Genomic DNA, 19993 nt, shown 5'->3' with positions numbered 1-19993 from the left:
GGGATAATGTAGTGCTCTTAAAAATGAGGGAATAATTAGCAACAACTTAAGGTAGGCGAGTGAGCACAGGACTAGGAGCTAGGAACCTCTAAATTCTCATCATAGCTCTCATATCAACTCCCTTCGAAGCTGGGACAAGGTAACAGTCCCTCTTCCTCAGTTTTCTGCATTTGTAAAAGAGGGGAATCCCCTAGCTTACAGGGTTATTGAAGGCTTGACTGTTTGTAAAGCAGTTGGAAGATGAAAAAGAACTATTGTAAATAATGTGATTACAATCTCTGCCATTCCAGGCCTTCAACTCTCTAGAGAAAAGCCTACCAAATGCATCCAACCAATACAGCTATGTACACAAATGGCAGAGAGAAGAACACTAGTGGCAGGACTTGAATCCAGTATCGTGACATAAAATACCATGCCACTCTCTTGTACCAACTCCTCTGAATGGATGTGTGTAAATATTTCCAGTTGCTATTGTATCTGGCCTGAGGCAACTAATTATTTGAAACCGGCAAGGTTCCCATTGTGATTATTACAACTCCTCCTGTTTTAAAGAGATACTTTCAATGAATCCACAACAAGCTTGAATGACACATTTGGCAGATGTCAGCCCGTATTATGACTGGTATGCATTACATAATGAACCTTTATGATCATTAAGATTAAGAGTCCAGATTTCTAATATTCCACTGTGCATACGTTGGAACACTTCTCCTGAAGTCAGACCAAGCTTCTACCCCGCTTACTCACACTGCATAGCACATCATGCTAGGCAAGTGGTGCTATTAACTTCAATAATGCTATACGCACAGAAAGATACCACATCTTGTAAGCAAGGGTGGGAGAACTGAGCTCCAAGATTTTGCCACAATACAGAGGCCAGGTCAACACTCAAAAGTTAAGTTGACCCAGCTGTGTCATTCAGGGTATGAAAATTCCACACCCTGAGTGACATAGTTAAGCCGACCTAATCCCCAGTGTAGACGGTGCTAGGTCCATGGAGGAATTCTTGTCAACCTACCTACCGTCTGCTGGTGAGATGGATTAACTACATTGATGGGAGAATCCTTCCCGTCACCGTAATGAGTGGCTACACTGAAGTGCTACAGCACTGCAGCTGTGCCACTGTACTGTCTCCAGTGTAGACTAGCCCTGAGATAGCAGGATTCTTGTGAATCTGCATATTTGCATACAGAGAAGTACAGATTACAGCAGGCCTGCACAACTCGTAAAGCGGCAAGGGCCATATTACTCCAAAAAAAATCTGAGGGCCGAACCCCCCCGCCCCCTCCAGCGCCGCCAAGGCCCCCTGAAATACACCCCTGCCCCCAGCGCCACCAAGCCCCACTGAAATACTTCCCCACGCTCCAGCACTGCCCACTCAGTGGAAACAAACCCTCCTTCCCCAGCATTGCCCCGCCAAAACAGCGGTATTGAACCTTGGTAATATATTATAGCGGGCCTCTAAGGTAGTATAATTAAGATAAAAGAAAAATGTCTTTTTGCTAGAAGTAGAATAAGATCTTCCCCCAACATTGTAATCGATTTCCCTGTTGAATGAATGAGGTGTGAAGGAGGAAGGCATGGAAGGCAGCTGCAACCCTCGGAGAGGGGACGGGAGCCAGACCAGATCAGTAGAACAGGTCAGTCACCGACTCGCAGCTCGCCTCCTCAGCCCCCCTCCACCACCACCGGCTCACTTGTTCCCCCGTCACTGCTCGCCCACTCGCCTACTCAGCCCCCCTGTGGGCCGCACAGCGAGCCCACCTACTCATGCCCTGTGGGCCGCACAGCGAGCCCACACGGGCCGCATGTTGCGCAGGCCTGGATTAGAGCCACAGTAAGGGATACCGTGCAAAGGGTGCGCCAAGCTTTACAGCATCCCTAGAACTTTAATTAATAGCAAAATAAGGCTGAGGCAATGGATTGCCAAGGATCGAGTTTAACCCCTTTGGTGGTTACATGCACACATCATAAAAAGTTGACTCTTAGAGATGTTGCCCTTTTCAGATGATGAAAATTAGTTGGACCTTGGCTGCAGGGGCTGTAATGCTACATGAAGCAAGAAACAGTCACTCAAATGCACTGCACATTCCAGGTCATTCTTTAAAGAAAGTGACTAAGCCAATGATTAAACTAGTATCTATAGAACGTTCATCAGTTCTGGGGAAAGTTTTCATTCAAACAATAACTGCAGGCATTTCAGTTCAGTACAAAGCACTGAACTAACTGAATTCTTCATTCTAAATCTGGAAGTAAAGTGCTCTCTACACAATAAGGATTTGGGGGGGGGTATGGCTTGTGTTTTGATTGGTGGCAACCATGCTGCTTGCCTTATAATATTTTATGTATAATATTTTACATGAGAAGAAGGTCCAGCATTCTTCTATGTTCAAGGTGAGTTTTAATGCCATTTTCAAAGTAATCTTAACACTTTGTTCCATTTAACCTTCATTTACAACATATAAAGGAGGCCTCCTCTTTGGAGACAAGCTCTCAGCCACTGTCATACGGTCATCCCCCAAACAACTGTCTTCTCCACATCCAAGGGGTGCACCTTCAGGTGTTCCTGAATATCTCTGCAGGTGAGTACATGAGCATAATAAGCACAGTTTCGAGCAACTGCTTCACAACACCAAGCTGCCACAATCACTGCAAAGAAAAAAACAACCCAGACTACTGGCATGGAATAAGGAAGAGACTTGGTTGAGTATGAACAAGGACATATTGAAACTTATTTAAATGGCAGTTTGAGCTACAGCAAAGCCTGCCAAGTGCTTGGTTTCTGTATAGGAGTTTGAGCCATTTTTTTTTTTAAATAAGGAACAAACTAATATCCAATATCTTTTAAGTGAGAATCCTCTTTACTGAAGACAGGAGTAAACATCTGGCTACTCTACTCTACCCTAGTCTGCATGACTCTGGTTAGCAGCAGAAGGCTCTCTTGCACACAGCCAGGTTACAGAAGCTAAGAGTTACTGTTTTACACAGATCAAAGAGAGAGACTTCTTGACCTCCAAGAAAGTCAAAGTAGCATCAGATGAAAATATCCCAATGAAAATTTTGGAGTATGAAGGAATTCTCTACCTGAAGCAAACACCACATAAACATGGGCAAAGATAACTAAAATCTGAAAGATCACATGGACTGTTCCAAATAAATCAAACACCCAGTATCTAGCTCTCTCATACATCATGTGAATTTTTTAAACAACAAGCTCACTCATTCTTCGGAAATTTGGAATCCTACAAGAGAACCAAGATTTGAGCTCATAAGGAACTTAACGACTTTCAATTAAACTTTTGCAAATGGGACTTATATACTTTTTAAATTTTTACCCCTTATCAAAATTGTTCTTGGAAATAACTTGTATATTGATTGTTATTATAAATCAGTCACTGAAAGTGGCATTCTTAACTAGCATGCAGTATGCTGCTTTAGTTCACATTACAAAGAAACAGACAATAAAAGATGCAATATTGATCACTGTAACAGGGCTTGGATAGCCAGGCAGCCTAGTGGTTAGATCACCTGGCTCTCAGCCTCCTGCTGGCTGAGTGGCCTCAGCCTTTAAGGCTGGGGTGAGGGTAGCAGGACCCAGGCCATCCCTCTCCACCAGGTCATAGCCCAGGGCCCTGTGTATGTCAACCCCTGAAGAGGGAGGTTGGTATCCCTCCTGGCAGGGAGTCAGAATCTGCTACCCTGGGCTACTTCCTACCAATCTGTTCAGTTTGGGGGGTAGCCCCTCTAGTCCAATCTACCAGCTGGCTTGCTTCCCACAGGATTCCCTCTGGGGCTGGATGGTGCCTTGCTGCGGTCCTAGGCTACTTTGGGCAGGACAGCTGCAAGCTGGTGAGGGCAAGCCTCACAATGTCTCTGTGGTTTGCTCACTCAGTTTCCCCACACTGGGGATTTGTCTGCAGTCTCCTTTGGCTGGGAAACTAGTGCTTACTTCCAGGGGGCTGCCTTGACTGGCAGGCACCTGTGCGCTATCCCTTCAGGCAGGGACACAGCCAGCTCCTGCCTCTTTGCCAGTCAGCCCTGAACTGAGCTTCCTTCTTTTATTCCCCCTCTAGGCCTGTCATTGGCTGCAGGTATGGTGGGGTGGGGCTAGCTGGGCCCAAAGGCTTTCTTTAACCCCTGCTGTGCTGGCTGGCTGTTTCTCTGCTTCATCACAATCATTAACACCACAGCAAGTTAGAGGAAAATTACTCAAAGGAGCCTAGGACTAAGTCCATTTTCTGTTGAAATGAATAATGAAAACGTATGGGGTCCTTCACTCAGGTTGAAGAGGGCATCAGTAGGGCTTGAGGGGCTTCTTCCCCTCCTCATCTTCAGTCATTGCACTAAGGTGTAAGGTAGAATGCTATTCTTCGTATTTTCACTAAACTAGTTTCCCAGCAAATTCACTTGCAATATGAGCAGGCTGCTGGTTTATTATGTGCCCTGGATTTATGTTGGATTCTGGGTACACTTGCCTACAGCTGTAGCCTTTCATGAAGAAACATGCTTGCCAAACAGACAAACGGATAAGCAAGACAAACGGATAAGCAAGACATTTGATTGTCTTAAATCCTCCGGCAAGGTTTTACTCTCATAAGATATGTTTGTGAAATTTGTATTTTAAGGCTTGTGGCTAGACATACGTGAAAAAAAGTAACCTCTTTCTTTCAAAAGACTCTGCTATTTGAAATTTGGTCCAAGGGCAGTCTGCCCAGCAAACTATCCTGAAGATGCAGACACTGGACGCCCAGAGTCCCCAGTGGGCTACTGATGAAGTGGGAGGGTGAGCTGGCAGGCATGAAACCAGAATAGGTAATCCACCTCCCTGAGAAGCAGTAGCTAGGTAGATGAAAGAATTCTTCCATCATCCTAGCACTGTCTACCTGAGGGTTGGGTCGGCTTAACTACAGGTGCTCAGGGGGGTGGATTTTTCACACCCCTGAGCAATGTAGGTGGGTAGACCTAACTCTTTAGTGGAGACCAGAACTAACCATTAAAGTATTATTTAAGGATAATTATTCCTCTTTGAGAAACACACAGACTATTTTTCTATCAGCTACTCTGGACATCCACGCAGTTTCTACTTCAAGCATTTTATTCAGATATCAAGAAGCTATTGGTTACAGGTGTAACACTATTCTTTGTCCACACTTTAATATCCATATTAAATATACTTCAAAGGCACCAGTGTAATCAGGAAAATAAAGTTAGTTAATAATTATATCACCAACATCATTAGAGGACATAGGCACACCACGGATATTATTTTGTAGCAGTAACATCTAAGAAATAGGTTACTCCTCATGCTCACTGCTATTTGTGACATCGTTTTGTTTGCCCAGATCAAATGTCCGAAGTTCTCTCTTTGAAGATAGTGTACATAAAAAAATATAGCAATGAAATATTTATTGGCACGTGTTCTTTTCTGACCTCACAGCATGTTGGGATGAGCTGTTCCTCTGATAACTTGATAAAGGTAGCCTGTACCTCCTTAGTGATATGAGTGCTCATGCACACACTCCCAAAATGACAAGCTCGCAAGAATTATTTTTCACTAAGCTATTATTAAATATCTGGATACTATTCTGACTAGGACACAAGACAGTATGAAATTGTACTACCCTTTTAAAGTGCTGAAATTTGGTATATTTGGCTAGCTTTATTCTGGAGTCTGAGAATAATCGCAAACTGTTACAGAGCTATTGAAATTATTATTAGTTTAGCATCTCATATATAGTGTGCGCATGCGCAAGGGAAGAGCACATGAGATAAAAGCCTTAGCCAAGGTATCAAATACAAAATACTTTATGGATCTTAAGTTATCAATACACAACATATCTTTAAATTCACTACAGTTATAAACTTGGGAAAGTTTCTTGGGTTAATGCTACTATTATTTTGAAAAATGAATTAGAAACTGGTTAAATAAATAATGTTTTGCATTAACTTTTTTAAAGTAAATAGTTACAATGTATTTGACAGGTCTGCTAGTTTATGAACATTTCAGTTTGATATATAAAAGGTGTACTTATTTTCTGATATGTACTTTTATCAGGCAATTGGGGGGCGGGGGGGGGCATTGGAATTTTGTTTTTAGGCAGTTCCTAAGGGTGGTCTGCAACAAAGTTTAAGTCTGGTTGTTCCAAATAAGGTCGAGGCATACAGGTCGGAATTTTCAGGGGCACCTAAGGGAGTCAGGCCCTTGCCTAACCTTAACTCCCTTAGACACCTTTGAAAAACCCAGGCATACTGATTTCTTTTACAGGTGCTCCAAAGTTATGTTCTACTAGCTCCAGCTCCAAGTGACGCCACAACTATCAAGTGCCCCACTGGAACCAGGCCCATTAATGGAGACACTTCTCCCTTCCCCTCATTAACTGTATACATTATTGAATACCAAAAAGCTATTTTAAAAGGTTAAGGTTATTAGTAACCAACCACTCAAAAGTCTGGAAGTGTCAGAATTAAAGTTGCCCAGGCAACTTTATTTTGGTCCCATGGCGCACATACACTATGGGCATGTCTACACTGCAATAAAAAACATGTGGCATCAAGTTTCAGAGCCCGGGTCAGCTGACTTGGACTTGCAGGGCCAAAAATAGCAGTGTAGACATTTGGGCTGGGCCTGGTGCCTGGTCTCCAACACTCTGCAAGAGGGGTACAAAAGACAGCTTCTTGTGTGAAAATGTTTGTAAAACAGACACAAGGGCAGAGTCTCACCCTTCTATTTTTTGCTTTTGTTGATTTCTCTCTCACTTACTTACCTTTATATTTTTAAACCCTCTTTTTGAAAAAGCAATCCACCTACAAGAACGAGAGTGATGATCTCCGGAAACCTTATGACTTATTAAATTTAAACTGCAAGATGCAAACTATATAACTACACAAAGAACTTGTAAAAACATGAACTGACTTGACTAATGGCTCCAAAATAGCTGTTGAGGCCTACTGTGTAATTTGTTTTTAGGAAGTATTTTTAAAAGGCACATCACCTCTGTGATAAGATCTTTACAGCCATTAAAGTTTATATAAGTACATGGAAAAATATTAAAAAGAAACCAGTCTTGCAAAACCCTCACTAGTGGACATAGTGCTTACAATGAGAATATTCCTATAACCTCCTGCAGCATTCAGTCCTCAGTGTGTATGTTAGACTCCGCCTAAAAAGATGCAACATACATACAATATTGCAGGTCTCAGTAATACAGAGTCCTATCCTGCAGATAACTAAGTAGTTCTACTGATATATGGAACTACTTGTTTAAGGAAAGTCACTCATATGCATTAAGCATTAGTAGGAGCTGTCTTTCTTTATTTACATGTATGTCTTCAAGGAAAATAAGAATCATGATTTACAAAATGTCTTTACAACCACCACCACTTTCCATTATTAAAATGGAAAGTATTTAAAAGTCTACATTACTTTTTGTCATTGATGCTACTAGCTTACTTTCTGCATTTCAATCAGCTGGCACAATAAAAATAGACTTGTCTTCATCACTTTTGTGAAGTCAGTTTCTAATCAATTTAACTTTCCGGTTGTCATACACAATGCCACAATCTCTGGTTTGGAAACATGATGGGGAAAAGTGTATTTCTTTAAAATAACTGTTTCTACAGGATTTATGTCCCTGGAAGCTTTACTAATCTCCACTTTTGTAAAAGCTTACTTTTTACAAAACCTAAAGTTTGAACTAATTTGACTGACAGTATTGCTTATTTCTAAGTTTAATTGATTTTATTTGGACTAATTATTTGACAACTTCCATTTAAAAACAAAGTTGATTAAAGACATATGAATATAAAAGAGTATCAAAAGGACTCCTTACAAAAAGGACACTTGCCAACATAATTTACTACTTTTACTCTCTCCTCCCTCCAGCCACCGATAAAACAAATAAATAAGTCTCATTTTAATGGCATGTAAAGAAGGGGAGGATGGGCGGGAGAGTACGATCAGCCTGCTACCTTTTGCGCCAAGTTTTAGTCAGGAGTGAGTTATGATGGCAGAGTTATAAATCCTAAGAGATGAAGTTTCCACTACAAATTTTTAAGTATAAAAGCACCAGCATGCACCACTAAAATGTTAGGTGTCAAACTACTACGGTCTGAATCGGACTACCATGGACTCACTGTGCGGCCCTGGGCGAGTCACTTAGCCTCTCTACCTTAGCTTCCCTACCTAAGAGACAGAGTTGGTAATACAACAGAAAGCCTGCTGTGGCAGTGAAGTTAATTATCTTAGAAAGATGGCACCAAACTTTGAACATTTAAAGTTCTATATATTTAACAGAGTCCTTAAAATTAAATAAATGATTTCATAAACTTCTAGGGCTCAAAGGATTAGATGGTCTATTTACCCTCATACAAGCATTTAAAAGTCAGTCTATTTGTAAATAGCTTGCAACAGCCCATGTAGAAGCCACACAGGAATGTCTGAATTTATGCTCTCATTAACTCTCTGGATGCCTCCTGGCATCCTTCCACTGCACTACTTGGCTAACAACATGGGGAAAATGTATAGTTGGTGCTTTAAAAAGCAATTTTAAAGATCATGAGAGTTACCAGCTTTAGTTCCAGTGTTGCGGGTTGTCAATTCCCACTCTAAAGTCAGTAGGTAGCAGTCCTGTTGCCAAAGGAGAGGATGTGCAAGAGGAAATACACTGAGGGCCTGCCCCTGCTGCAACCGAATATCAGAGCATTAGCTGATGGAGTCACAACCTTAACTCACTTTTGTCTCAAGTTGAGGCAACACACACTCCTCTTTATATGTTGTAACTAGAAGTATTAGTAACCTTACAGCAGCTTTGGGGCATACCTTTCTACTCATCAACAGCTAGATTACTTTCCACGTGTTAAAATGCGGGAGAACCAAATTGTTAAGACATGTTAATGGAAAAAAATATACTGAAAACATATGTGAATTAGCATCCTGGCTTTCACTGAACATAGCATGTAATATAGTCAGCTACGGTAGCACTGTGATAGGGCATTAAACACCGCTCATAGAGAACATTTGGTGTCACCCAGTAGGGATCACTCTATAGATGCTCTTTGGCAGCACTTCACCTGCAAGAAACAAGTCAATACTGATTTTTCCACAAGGGAGACCACTCTGCCTGTTTGTTTCAGAGTGGTGTTTAAAAGAAAAAAAAAATGCATACAAGAGGAATGTCTAGCAGAAGGGTGAACGTGTGGCCTTTTTGAGTTTGGGAGATCTTTTCAGAACTGCTTTTTCCACTGCATAAGGACAAAAGCAAAAAGATACCATAGGAGTCAGTGAACTATAGTCTCGTCTGGAGACACTAGTTCAAAATAACCTTTAGGTCACATGTGAAGTGATTTTAGTGGTATCAATCTAATCCTCAATGTGCATTAATCCAGATAATAAAGCCACATTTTAATACAATTGCAAATACTGAAGGCAAGGGAGGAACCAGACTGGTGGTGTAGGCCAAGACCGAGGACACGTAGTCAGCTGTTTGGGGAAGCACAAAAAGAGATTTCCTCTAGCTTTTGAGACTCTTCAGCTCCATCATCAGACTTTCATGAATAAAATTTAATGAAATTTTAATAAAAATGAAACCAATATTTTCCCCATGATAGTAACTATTAGACATACCTGTTTAAAGTAGTACATTGGCAGTTAAATTATTCAATATTATAAAATTACTGAACAGGAAACTAATCTCGCTCAGCTACTTTATTAAAGTGATGCTATACATTTAAATGTATGAGAAAAAATAGAGTCCTGAGTGTTTTCTAATAGAACTTAGACTAATTTGAAACTTTCAGCATATTTTTTTATTCTGAATAATATGACTTTTAAAATCTAAATGTTTCTAAGTCTTCACATGCATTCAAGCGCTAAGCAGAAATCAGCTCTTAAAAATTTAGGCCCTGGTCCAGCAATGGGGCTCCACACAAGTGCAGGGGTCTGTCTGTACAAAGCAGCTTGCAGGATGGGAACCTTTACTTTCACATAGTACTTACTGATATTTAAAAGCTGCCATCAGCTTTTGCACAAGACTGACTTTAGTGGGAGTCCCTCATAAAGATCAATGGCTGGATCTGGTATCAGCGGACTCTACCTGCCTTGCCCAAATATTGCAAAAAAGACGTCTGCTCTTGTTGAGAGAGGAACACTGTTCCCAGAGAGAAACAGATACAGGAAGAGGTAGTTCTAAAAAATAGTTTTGAAAGTCCTTTTAACATATATGTAAAGTCTTAAAATAAAATAGGTTAGATTTAGTTAATACTTTACTAAGGGCATTGCACAGCTTAAATTTGCCTCCATAGCCGCTATGCCACAGCTACTGCACAATGAAGGCTGCTTCTTACTGAGGTAGCTTTTACCTTCTAAGGTCAAAAGCATAGCCCATCAATGGTGACCTAAGCCCACTTTCTTCATAAGTTAGTTTGACGACAAAACTGCCCTATGGCTACTTGGCTTACATGAGTGTCGGAGATAAAGAAGCCCAGTAGTTTTGGTACCGAGTTGTGAATCCCCAGCTTGCCAAAGATGAGGAAAGTTCTTTCCTGGCTAACAATCAATTAGTCACAGAGGGCTTTGTAACTGGGCCACAAAGCATCTTCCCCTGGCTGTCGACTCCTTGACAGAGTTTACCCAGAGTGTAGTATGGGGGATCTTTGGCATATATTCCCCTTAAAGTTACACTTGGAGAAAGGATGAGGTTTTTGGTTTTGTCCAACAAGGAAGTTATATGAACACAGATGAAACAGGCCAACGACTAACATGGATTCTAATTTGGCAGTTTGAGAGAAGGTTAAATCTCAAGCAATAGGTGGTACCCTGGTTAAAAAATGACATGTATTTACAACCCTGAAGGTGAGTTTATAATATTATTCTGTGATGTAATTTACTTTTAAGGTAAGCATCCAGTTCTACTGCACTGAATATCTGGCATTCAAAAAAGGTATTTGACTGGCATATGTAATAGGCTCATTAAGAGATACTCTTTTCCTCTACAGCTAGTCAAAAGAGCAAGCAGATTAATTTTGGGCAACATCCCTTTAAAAAAAGGCGGGAGGGGAAAAGGATTTTGGAAACAGAAGATTCTGAGGCAAGAAAACTGAAATGCAGTGATGGCAGGTTTTCCCTTGGGAGGAGGAGAGATAAAGCAGCAAGTGGTGGAACAGAAACAGGAGAGAAAAGGACAAGTGTGAGAGACAAACAGTGCAAGGGAAGGGGGCTAAAAAAGGGAGCTAAAAAAAATTATTCTTCAGAACAAAAAATGAAACAGGAAGAATGTGAGCAGAAAAGGAGATTGAAAATTCCACCTAAAGAGAAGAGTGAGCAGTTTATCATCTCTCTGCAGAGAGTGTATGACATGTTCAAACTGCTGCCTGACGCACATTTTGTTTAACTTCACTGGGAGAAAATTTTCTCCCAATAAACATATTGTCTCTAAACTAAAAATTTAATGTAGCAAGGGTATATAGGTGCAGGGGCAATACAGTCGGTACTCTGATACTTCATTTAATACCGTGCAATTCTTTCAGAGCAGTGAACAACAACATCTGGTACCGGAGTAGATGACTTTGGGCTACCCAGGTAGTATACATGAGCTCAAATGTTCATCTAAGGAAAATTTCTAGAAATAAAAGCACAATGATGTTTTTTGGAAATACAGCACAGAATTAAGACTTTCAATAAGGTTAAGTTTCATATCCTAAAAGCATTTATGTTACATTACATAGAAACTTATGAAAAATAACAATACTTAGTAAGTTTTAGCCAGTCATTTGTTTTGTATTATAACAGTCCCATGCTGGAAAGACAGACTATCACTGATTATCATTTATATTGTGGTAGTGCCCAAAACTCCAGTCAGGATCAGGGTCCCAATGAACTAGGCATTGTTCAAACTCTCAGGAAAAGAGAGCCCCTTCCCCAAAAAGCTTACATTCTAACAGACATAACACACATGAAGAATAGGGAGTAAATGGATGCAGAAATTAAATTATTGAAGTGATATCTGGCACAAACCTTAGGGCTTGTCTGCATAGGGAAATACTCCAGCGTAGCTATAGTGGAAGAATTATTCTGGAATAAAGTCACTTTCATTTGAGAATACAGCATCCACACAGGGAGTTAAACCAGTATATAGACAGCAGAAAACTTATAATTATTGCACTATAGCTATGCTGGTCAATTTCCCCACGTACACAAGCCCTGTGTTTCTTTTTAAATGGGGTTGGGGGTGAGAATTAGTAAGGCCAAACAAATGCAAAGGCATAAGGAAGAGGAAGAAGAGGAGAGAGGAAAGGAGGAAGAGTTTATGGAAAGCAGGGACAAGGAAGAAAGCAGAGGTATTAAGGGAGAAAAGCAGGAGGAGTCTGAGGCAAAACCATTGGCAAAAAAAAGTGTCCCAAAATCAAGTTGTAAGAATCATAGAATATCAGGGCTGGAAGAGACCTCAGGAGGTCATCTAGTCCAGCCCCCTGCTCAAAGCAGGACCAGTGAAGCTGACATCACAGACTAAGAGTTTGGAAGATGCCCCACTACCCCTAGCTCCTACTAGGGTTGAGGAGGGCCTTCACTTCTAGCGGCTGGTTCTGCTCCTGGGAGCTCCTCCTCTTCTCTCTAGGCTTTATGACTGGGGAAAGGCTGCCATATCCCCTCTTCAGTTCCTGCTGTGCATAGTGTATATTTGTTGGTGATTAAATTTTCAGTCCATTTCAGTCTATTTGGCAAAGGAAATAAAGTGCAGGGATTCTCCTTATACTCCTATTTGCTAGATTTCAATGCTAAATATGTGACAGCAGTGCAATGAGGAAAGAAAAAACCAAGAGAATTAGCCACCCATTCACCTCAACAAAATGGATAACTGGCCTAAGTATTGCATTTCTGGCTCTCTGTGCACAAGATGCAAAATCAGGTAGGCTAGTAATTCACTTATATGTTTCATTTAGTAGAATTATGAAATTATACTCTCACATCAGAGCCTACATACCATCATTTCTTGCTGTCTACACTACCATGGCAGTTTAAATACACAAACTGACTAGTCTGTTCAGCAAACAGGTTACGTATCAGAGACTCTGCCTGCACCTGTAGTTTCTGATTATATACTTTTGTTTATCAGTTCTGTAACTATTTGTGTGCCCACAATGTAAACTTGAAGTCGTGTAAATCTCAGTTTCTCATATGAAGGCATTATTCTGCCTTTTAACAAACATTCACAATCCACAAAGTCAACAGGAGCTGCACATATCTTCTTGAGCAGACTTAGTCCCAAGATACAAGGATATATAGGGTACAGCCTTGCAAGGCTGCAAGTATTCTTAATTCCTTGACTTCAGTGGAAGTTGAGTGCACCCAGAATATGACAGGCTGGAGCCCGTTTTATATCATTTGCTTTGGATTTGTCCCTCTAAAGATATAAAAGGTATTCCACTGCCTGATGACTCCTCTCCCAGGTTTTACCCAACTGGAGGATCATTTCCTTTCCTCTAGCACAGTGCGAGATGATGAGTAGAGTTCATTTATAAACTTGACAGTGTGTGTTGGGAAGCAGAGGAATTGGAAGGCTCAAGGGATTTATGGTGGCTTTCAGTTTCCTTTTTTTCCTCAATGTCACTGGTCCTAATATGGCTCAGTCTGAGAGACTAAAAGTGAGTGCTATCAATGGTGGCTTGCTGGCCTAACAAACAAATTTATAATTTAAATCCAACTCTCAGAGAGCTACATTAAAAACATCCCACTACATTGGATACTCTTGTTTGGAGTGTCAAGATTTAATAAACCTGCAGAGGAAATAAACCTTTCAGCCCTTAGTGGCAGTTTTGCCAGATCAGAAATGAGGCACATTGCAGGGCAGTCCATTGCCCCTGCCTGGGCTGCATCTGTTTTATAAGTAGCAAACAACCTCTAGTTGCAGGGCTGCCAATTTGAGAACCACACTTTCCCACAGAAAAAAACAAAAAAGCGTTTAAAAGGATGTATGGACTATGGACTTTTTTGTCTAACTGACGGCAAATTATTTGATTCCCCTTATCACTTTAGCTTCCCAATACCTGAACTTGCTGTTCTTGTCTGTAATTAAGAGTAAAGTGCTACCTCTGGTGAGAAATATGGTACACCTCTACCAGTTCTGTTCCTTCCCTGTTGTCTTGACTTCTCTTTGTCTTGCTTTTCTCACTTGACCATGTGCCACATACCATTCCCATAAACCATTCAGGATGTAGTATAAATACATAAACAAACAAACCTATGAATCCCTTTAAAGCCCTGGCCTGGGATAAGGAAGTAGAAGGTGCTAGATTCAATTATCACATCTCATTAAGAACTTCCCTTGAAAAGAGTTAGCTCTCAATGTAATTGAATACATTAGCTAGTTATCTGTAGTATTTTTTAAAGTAATGTATAAATCTCAGAAATCATCATATTACATTTTTAGGCCAAAAAGTGAATGGTTAAATTTTGGCAAGCCTGCATGTCCTGTCCCAAGCGCAAGCAATGACGTCATGACACACAGTATGGCCAGTGTCCTCCTGTACAGCTCATACTCACGACAAAAAAGGCAATCAGTTGTTTATTACATCTAGGAGACAGCAGTCATTAACGTGCAATAGACAAAGTTACTCCGAAAGTGAGACAAGTCTAATTCTAAAGGGCAACCTTAAAGCTTGAATATTTTCAGTATTCACAGTAAGCACAGTGATGATGTATTGCTCTTATTTTCAGTGGTGGGTGGGATCAGTGTATCCGACACAATAAAACCAGCTGCAAAACATGCCAATGCAAAGTTAATATTCCACTTTAAACTGTTATTTGAAACATTTCAAGAGGATTGCTAGTCATATTTGCAAAGTTTGGGATGTGTCTCTATTGCAGGGGTAGGCAACCTATGGCATGCATGCCAGCTGATTTTCAGTGGCAATCACAGAGCCCAGGTGCTGGCCACGGGTCCGGGGGGCTCTGCATTTTAATTTAATTTAAAATGAATCTTCTTAAACATTTTAAAAACTTTATGTACTTTACATACAACCACAGTTTAGTTATATATTATAGACTTATAGAAAGAGACCTTCTAAAAATGTTAAAATGTATTACTGGCACACGAAACATTAAACAAGAGTGAATAAATGAAGACTCAGCACACCACTTCTGAAAGGTTGCTGACCCCTGCTCTACTGTTTCTAGGACCAAGTTTCTGCAAGGTCAGCACCCCATAGCATAATTGCTACAGACTTTCATAAAGCAACTTTGACACTTCTAATCAGAGTCACAAACTATTTGCTTCCCAGCTAACTTAATGCCATGAATAAGCTACAGGTGGCTGGTGGAGGAGCTAAGGCCAGTTTATTTCTGAATGAGATCAGCCACACAAGGCTTTAATGTGCTATATCTTCACACTTTCAGTTAATTTGCCTTAACTTTCCTGAGTGTCCCCATACAGACAAGCCCTGAAGCTAAATTAATTATCTTGACACAGAACAACAAACAATGCTACACACAAACACATCCTCATTTTCTGACCTTTTCCATTTAATTACTTCCTGTGACGACTTCTGGCACTGGGGGTATGCATCATGCTCAGTGAAAGTAGCATTAAATATAACTGATTTTTGTACATGCAAATTCTGATGGAATCTTATATTCTTCCCAGTGAAACCCATAAACACATCACCAGCAACATGTAATAATACATTAACATCTGTATGGAACATAGAATCAACTAACCTATATTCTTCAATTGTATAGACAATTATAGTACTTGCTGATATTTAAAAGCTGCCATCAGCTTTTGCACAAAACTGACTTTAGTGGGAGTCCCTCATAAAGATCAATGGCTGGATTAAGCATAGACAATTATAATGGAATGGTCCACAGGAACATGGAATTTGATATTTTTTTAATGTCTCTTAGCTTCAACTCATTCAACATGACATCTTAATTAGGTTTAAGTTTTATTAAATATTCGCAAGCCCATTAACACCAACATGGATTAGAAGTACTGTGGTGATATGCTTGTCGGGTACTCAGTGAAACTATAATAAGCAAATCAGGGCCAGATATCAAGGCCAAATAGAAGAGCTTATTACCACTGTTCGGAGAGCTTGAGGAAATGGATCAGCGTACTGGTCCTTACTTCTTTTTACTGAAGTGAAAAACAACATACAAGTCACTACTTCAGCAACACTATCCATCAATTCAGGATAGGAGGTGAAGAATTACTTATAAAGGAAATTACAGAGAATATTGAAGCAAGTCATAATGTAAACTGCCTGAATTGTACTGCAGCAATCCGTGCTTCACTAGAAAAACATGATTACTCTTACAAATACTTGCTCAGGATGTTTAATGATGTAAGTGGTCAGGACCTCTGTTTTACATTTGACCTGAAAGACAGGACCTCCAACAGCCACTGACAATTAGCACTATACTGGGAAATTGGTTCAATAGTTACCCAGACTAAAGAGCGCTGCCCACTGAGTCACTAGCACCACTTCCTCTCGCCCATGAGATTTTCTTGTAAATCACACATTTAAGTAATGGCCAGGGACAGCTCTGCATGGTTAAACTGTGAAGATCCCAGGGCAAACTGGTGTGGCATCCTTCCCATCCCCCCGAAAAATAAAATAAAATAAAATAAGTCATGAGTTAGTTTCCTTTTTAAAAGCATCACAGAAATGAAAATATAAGCAGTGGAACAGTTAAAGGGGAAAATGATTCTAAAACAAATCAAAATGAACCACTGAAAATCAAAGCATCAGATTTCTGAACAGAATGCTCTCAATTTTCTAATACGCTGTTTTAAATCAACATCCATTCTGGCTCCAACTTCCAAATGCACTTAGAATATTCTGTCATCTAATACCATAAAAAGTAAAATATTGTTTAACTAGATAAAAGAGCATAAATAAATACATAATCACTAACCACCTTAATCCACTTTAAACCAGAAAGTTAATTTCTTCACTACAGACTAACTATGCTTAGACATGGCCTAGTAGACTGGAAAGTGTGGCAACCATTTTTTGTAATACTACTAAAAAAAAAACCCCACCACTCTACAGTTTGTTTGTTTTAAACCTAGCTTTATTAGTGGAGAAAATCCATATGATAAACTGGACTATTATTTGGAAGAATTGTCATAGTCTGCTAGACTTCAACATAATTTATCACAATTTCATAAACTATGCAGATATTTTACGGCTTCTCCATTGAGAAATGCCAAAAATATAATCTCTCTTAACACCTGGGTTGAAGTTAAAAGCCATTTCCTTCATCACTCTGCAACAACCTGATTTAGTGTGGGTTTGGTTTTTAGCTATAGTGATAACACAGGACACACCACTGAACCACCATTTCTATTGTAAATAGGAATAAAGCTGTATATTTTTTACAATGTTTTAAAATACCTGCAGTAGTCATTGTAAGTATGGGTCTAATGCCAAATACTGAAGAATATACCTGTTTTATAGGTTGAGACTCATTTTTCTGTCTGTCAAACCCAGAAAAAGATAGCCTGGACCAATGTTTTGGTGAGTACATCTCTTAAATAGGTTTCCATAATATTGTGATAACATCTTTGTTAATTTATTTTTGAGACCAGTCCTCTCAATAATTATGAAAAAAATGCAAACATGGTATCCCTAGCTTTTAGCCACAAAATGATCTTGTAGAAGTATTAATCTATTTATTTGCAAATACTGTTAACACCGACAGGTTTAACTGGAGATCACTTACAAGAAAAAAGCATTACGGTATTGGAGGATTTCAGCTCTTTCTATTCTATTGCTATTGAAATAGAAAAGTCATGCTAACAGTCTGAGTTGTATATTAAATATCTTGTGCATTGTATTGATGACTACTACCATATTTCACTGGAGGAGGGTTACATACCTAAGACATGATCCTGCAAACACTAAAAAAAATGTTCTTTTATGTTTATTTAAACATACATGTAAGTGACTACAGAATCGGAATGATTATTATAATTGCCACAATGGAACAGTTGAATAAGTTATACCACAATTACTTTTTTCTTCAAACATGTCAAATCAAGATTTCTGGACAAAATGTGAGGGCATGCGTCTGAAGAACTCATTACTAAATATGCATACAAAGACTGTAACCAGCAGAGGATAATGCACTTTTAAATAGGCATTTCCCCACACCAATTACTTTTAAGTAGGGTCCAGTGTTATTTTATGGTTTGACATTTAACCTTTTATTCATGTTTACTACCATTCCTTGAATAGGATGTGCAAGGTTCATTAGTTGCAATAGGTATATAGGCAGTGGGATCTCTTAGTCAAGTGTGGATACTGCGTTCCTGCATAAATCTTCACTCAAACCAAAAGGCAGGAACTGCTCTTCTGAGTGCGTTGACGATCATCCAAATTAGGGGCAACAGTAACAATATCTTCCCCACGTCTGCCAGATTACACCTTCGACATCGACCGCCCCTTGCCTGTGCTGCAAAACTGAGTCACTTCCCCTTCCCCTTCAGCGCAGCGCATGGAACAGGAGGTGGTCTAGGGCCCACGAGTGGGTTTTTTTTCCCCCCAAAAGGGAGAGTTTCCCAGCCAGGCAGAGTCTCTCCCCGCCAGACCCTGCGGGCAGCAGCCGCGCACCACGCAGCCAGAGCGAGTGAATGGGACAGGCTGAAGGTTACCGGATTTATGAATGCCAGGATCATGTGACAATAACGGGAACCGTCTTATTCACAAACAGCCGCCGCCGCCGCGCCACTGGCTGAGCTGGCCCACGGGGCAGGGAGAGGCGAGCTCTGCCCCTGCCCGGCGGGGGAGGCAGAGCCGAGTCCCAGCCGCCTTCACGCCAGAGCAGGTTCCGCGCGAGAGTCCCAGCCCCCGCCCGCAGGCCAGGCACGCTCCGCCGGGCGCCCCGGACCTCCCCGCCACCCCGTTTGCAGCGGACCTTCCCCCAGGCCGACGCTGCTGCTGGGTCCCGGCGGCAGCCCCGCCGGTCTGTTCCACCAGCGGCCAGCCCCGTACGCCGCGCCGGGCCCTCGCCTGCCCGGACAGGGTATTTTTTTTTTATGAATGAAAATGTGGTATGCAAATGAGGGCGATTCAAGAAAAAAGAAATGGCGGATATGAGAGCTACAGCGCGCACACCCCGGGGGAGGGGAGGGGACTGCCCAGGCTGGAGGCACTGGCGGGGGGCTTCCGAGAGCCAGGCTGGGCGAGCGGGGAGCAGTCGGGCAGAGCCCGAGGGGAGCAGGGTTAGTAGGACCGTTTGTATAGCCGAGGCACAGACAACACACTGGGCCTCTCCGGTCCCCTCCCCCCAGCAACAAAGGCTGCAAAGACATGCACCGTGCACCCAATGCACACAGCAGGGGCCCTGCAACCAGCAAAGGGAGCGGGCTGGGCATGGCTGCAGGGAGCAGCAGGCATGCACCGCCCCCGCTGGCCCGACCCGGAGTACCCCCCCTCCGCAGCCCTTCCATGCACAAGTGCCACAACTTTGCCCTCCCCCAGGTGTTTCTCCCCCGTCACTTACTCGTCTGGGTGGGTTTCCTCGGTCATTTTCTCCCCGTCTAGGCTCATCCCCCGCCGCGGGCAGCCGGGCTGCGCCTCCGCATCTTCCTGGACTTCACATTGCGGGGGAGGCCGCCTGGCTGCGGGCGGGGGCCTGGCTCGGGGCGGGGGAGCTGGCCCGGTCAGCGGGCGGCGGCACGAGGAGCAGCAGCAGCAGCGGCGCCCGGGTGCAGCCGGCGGCCCCGCGCGAGCCCCATCCCCGCCTCAGTCACTCCATGTCCGAGGCGCGCCGCCGCCGACGGCAGGAGGAAACTGGGCGGAAGCGATGACGTGATCGGACAGCCCCGCCGCTGCCAAAGCCGCCGCCGCCGCGCGGCAGCCTCCAGTCCCGCTGGAGCGCGGGGACGGCGGAGCCCGAGCGAGCCGAGGAGGGGAGGAGACGCGTCTGCGAAGTAGGACCTCCCCCTACCTCCTCCTTCTCCGGCCGGCCGGGCCCAGCCGCGCTCGGCGTGCA

General features: G+C 42.1%; 1 protein-coding gene across 2 annotated transcripts in view; it reads right to left on the bottom strand.

Moving 5' to 3' along the window:
* SPRED2 (sprouty related EVH1 domain containing 2) overlaps positions 1-19651 on the bottom strand; it is a 91524-nt gene extending 71873 nt beyond the window's left edge. For both annotated transcript variants that reach the window (XM_030557886.1, XM_030557887.1), the window contains exon 1: positions 19502-19651. In XM_030557886.1, coding sequence (XP_030413746.1) covers positions 19502-19548 — 47 coding nt within the window. In that variant the 5' untranslated portion in view covers positions 19549-19651. The remainder of the gene's footprint in view (positions 1-19501) is intronic.
* Positions 19652-19993: the final 342 nt, after the last annotated feature.

The sequence above is a fragment of the Gopherus evgoodei genome, chromosome 3, assembly GCF_007399415.2.
Source record: "Gopherus evgoodei ecotype Sinaloan lineage chromosome 3, rGopEvg1_v1.p, whole genome shotgun sequence".
Lineage (NCBI taxonomy): Eukaryota > Metazoa > Chordata > Testudines > Testudinidae > Gopherus > Gopherus evgoodei.
Note: the sequence above shows the minus strand (reverse complement) of the source record. Positions and strands in the feature narration are given on the sequence as shown.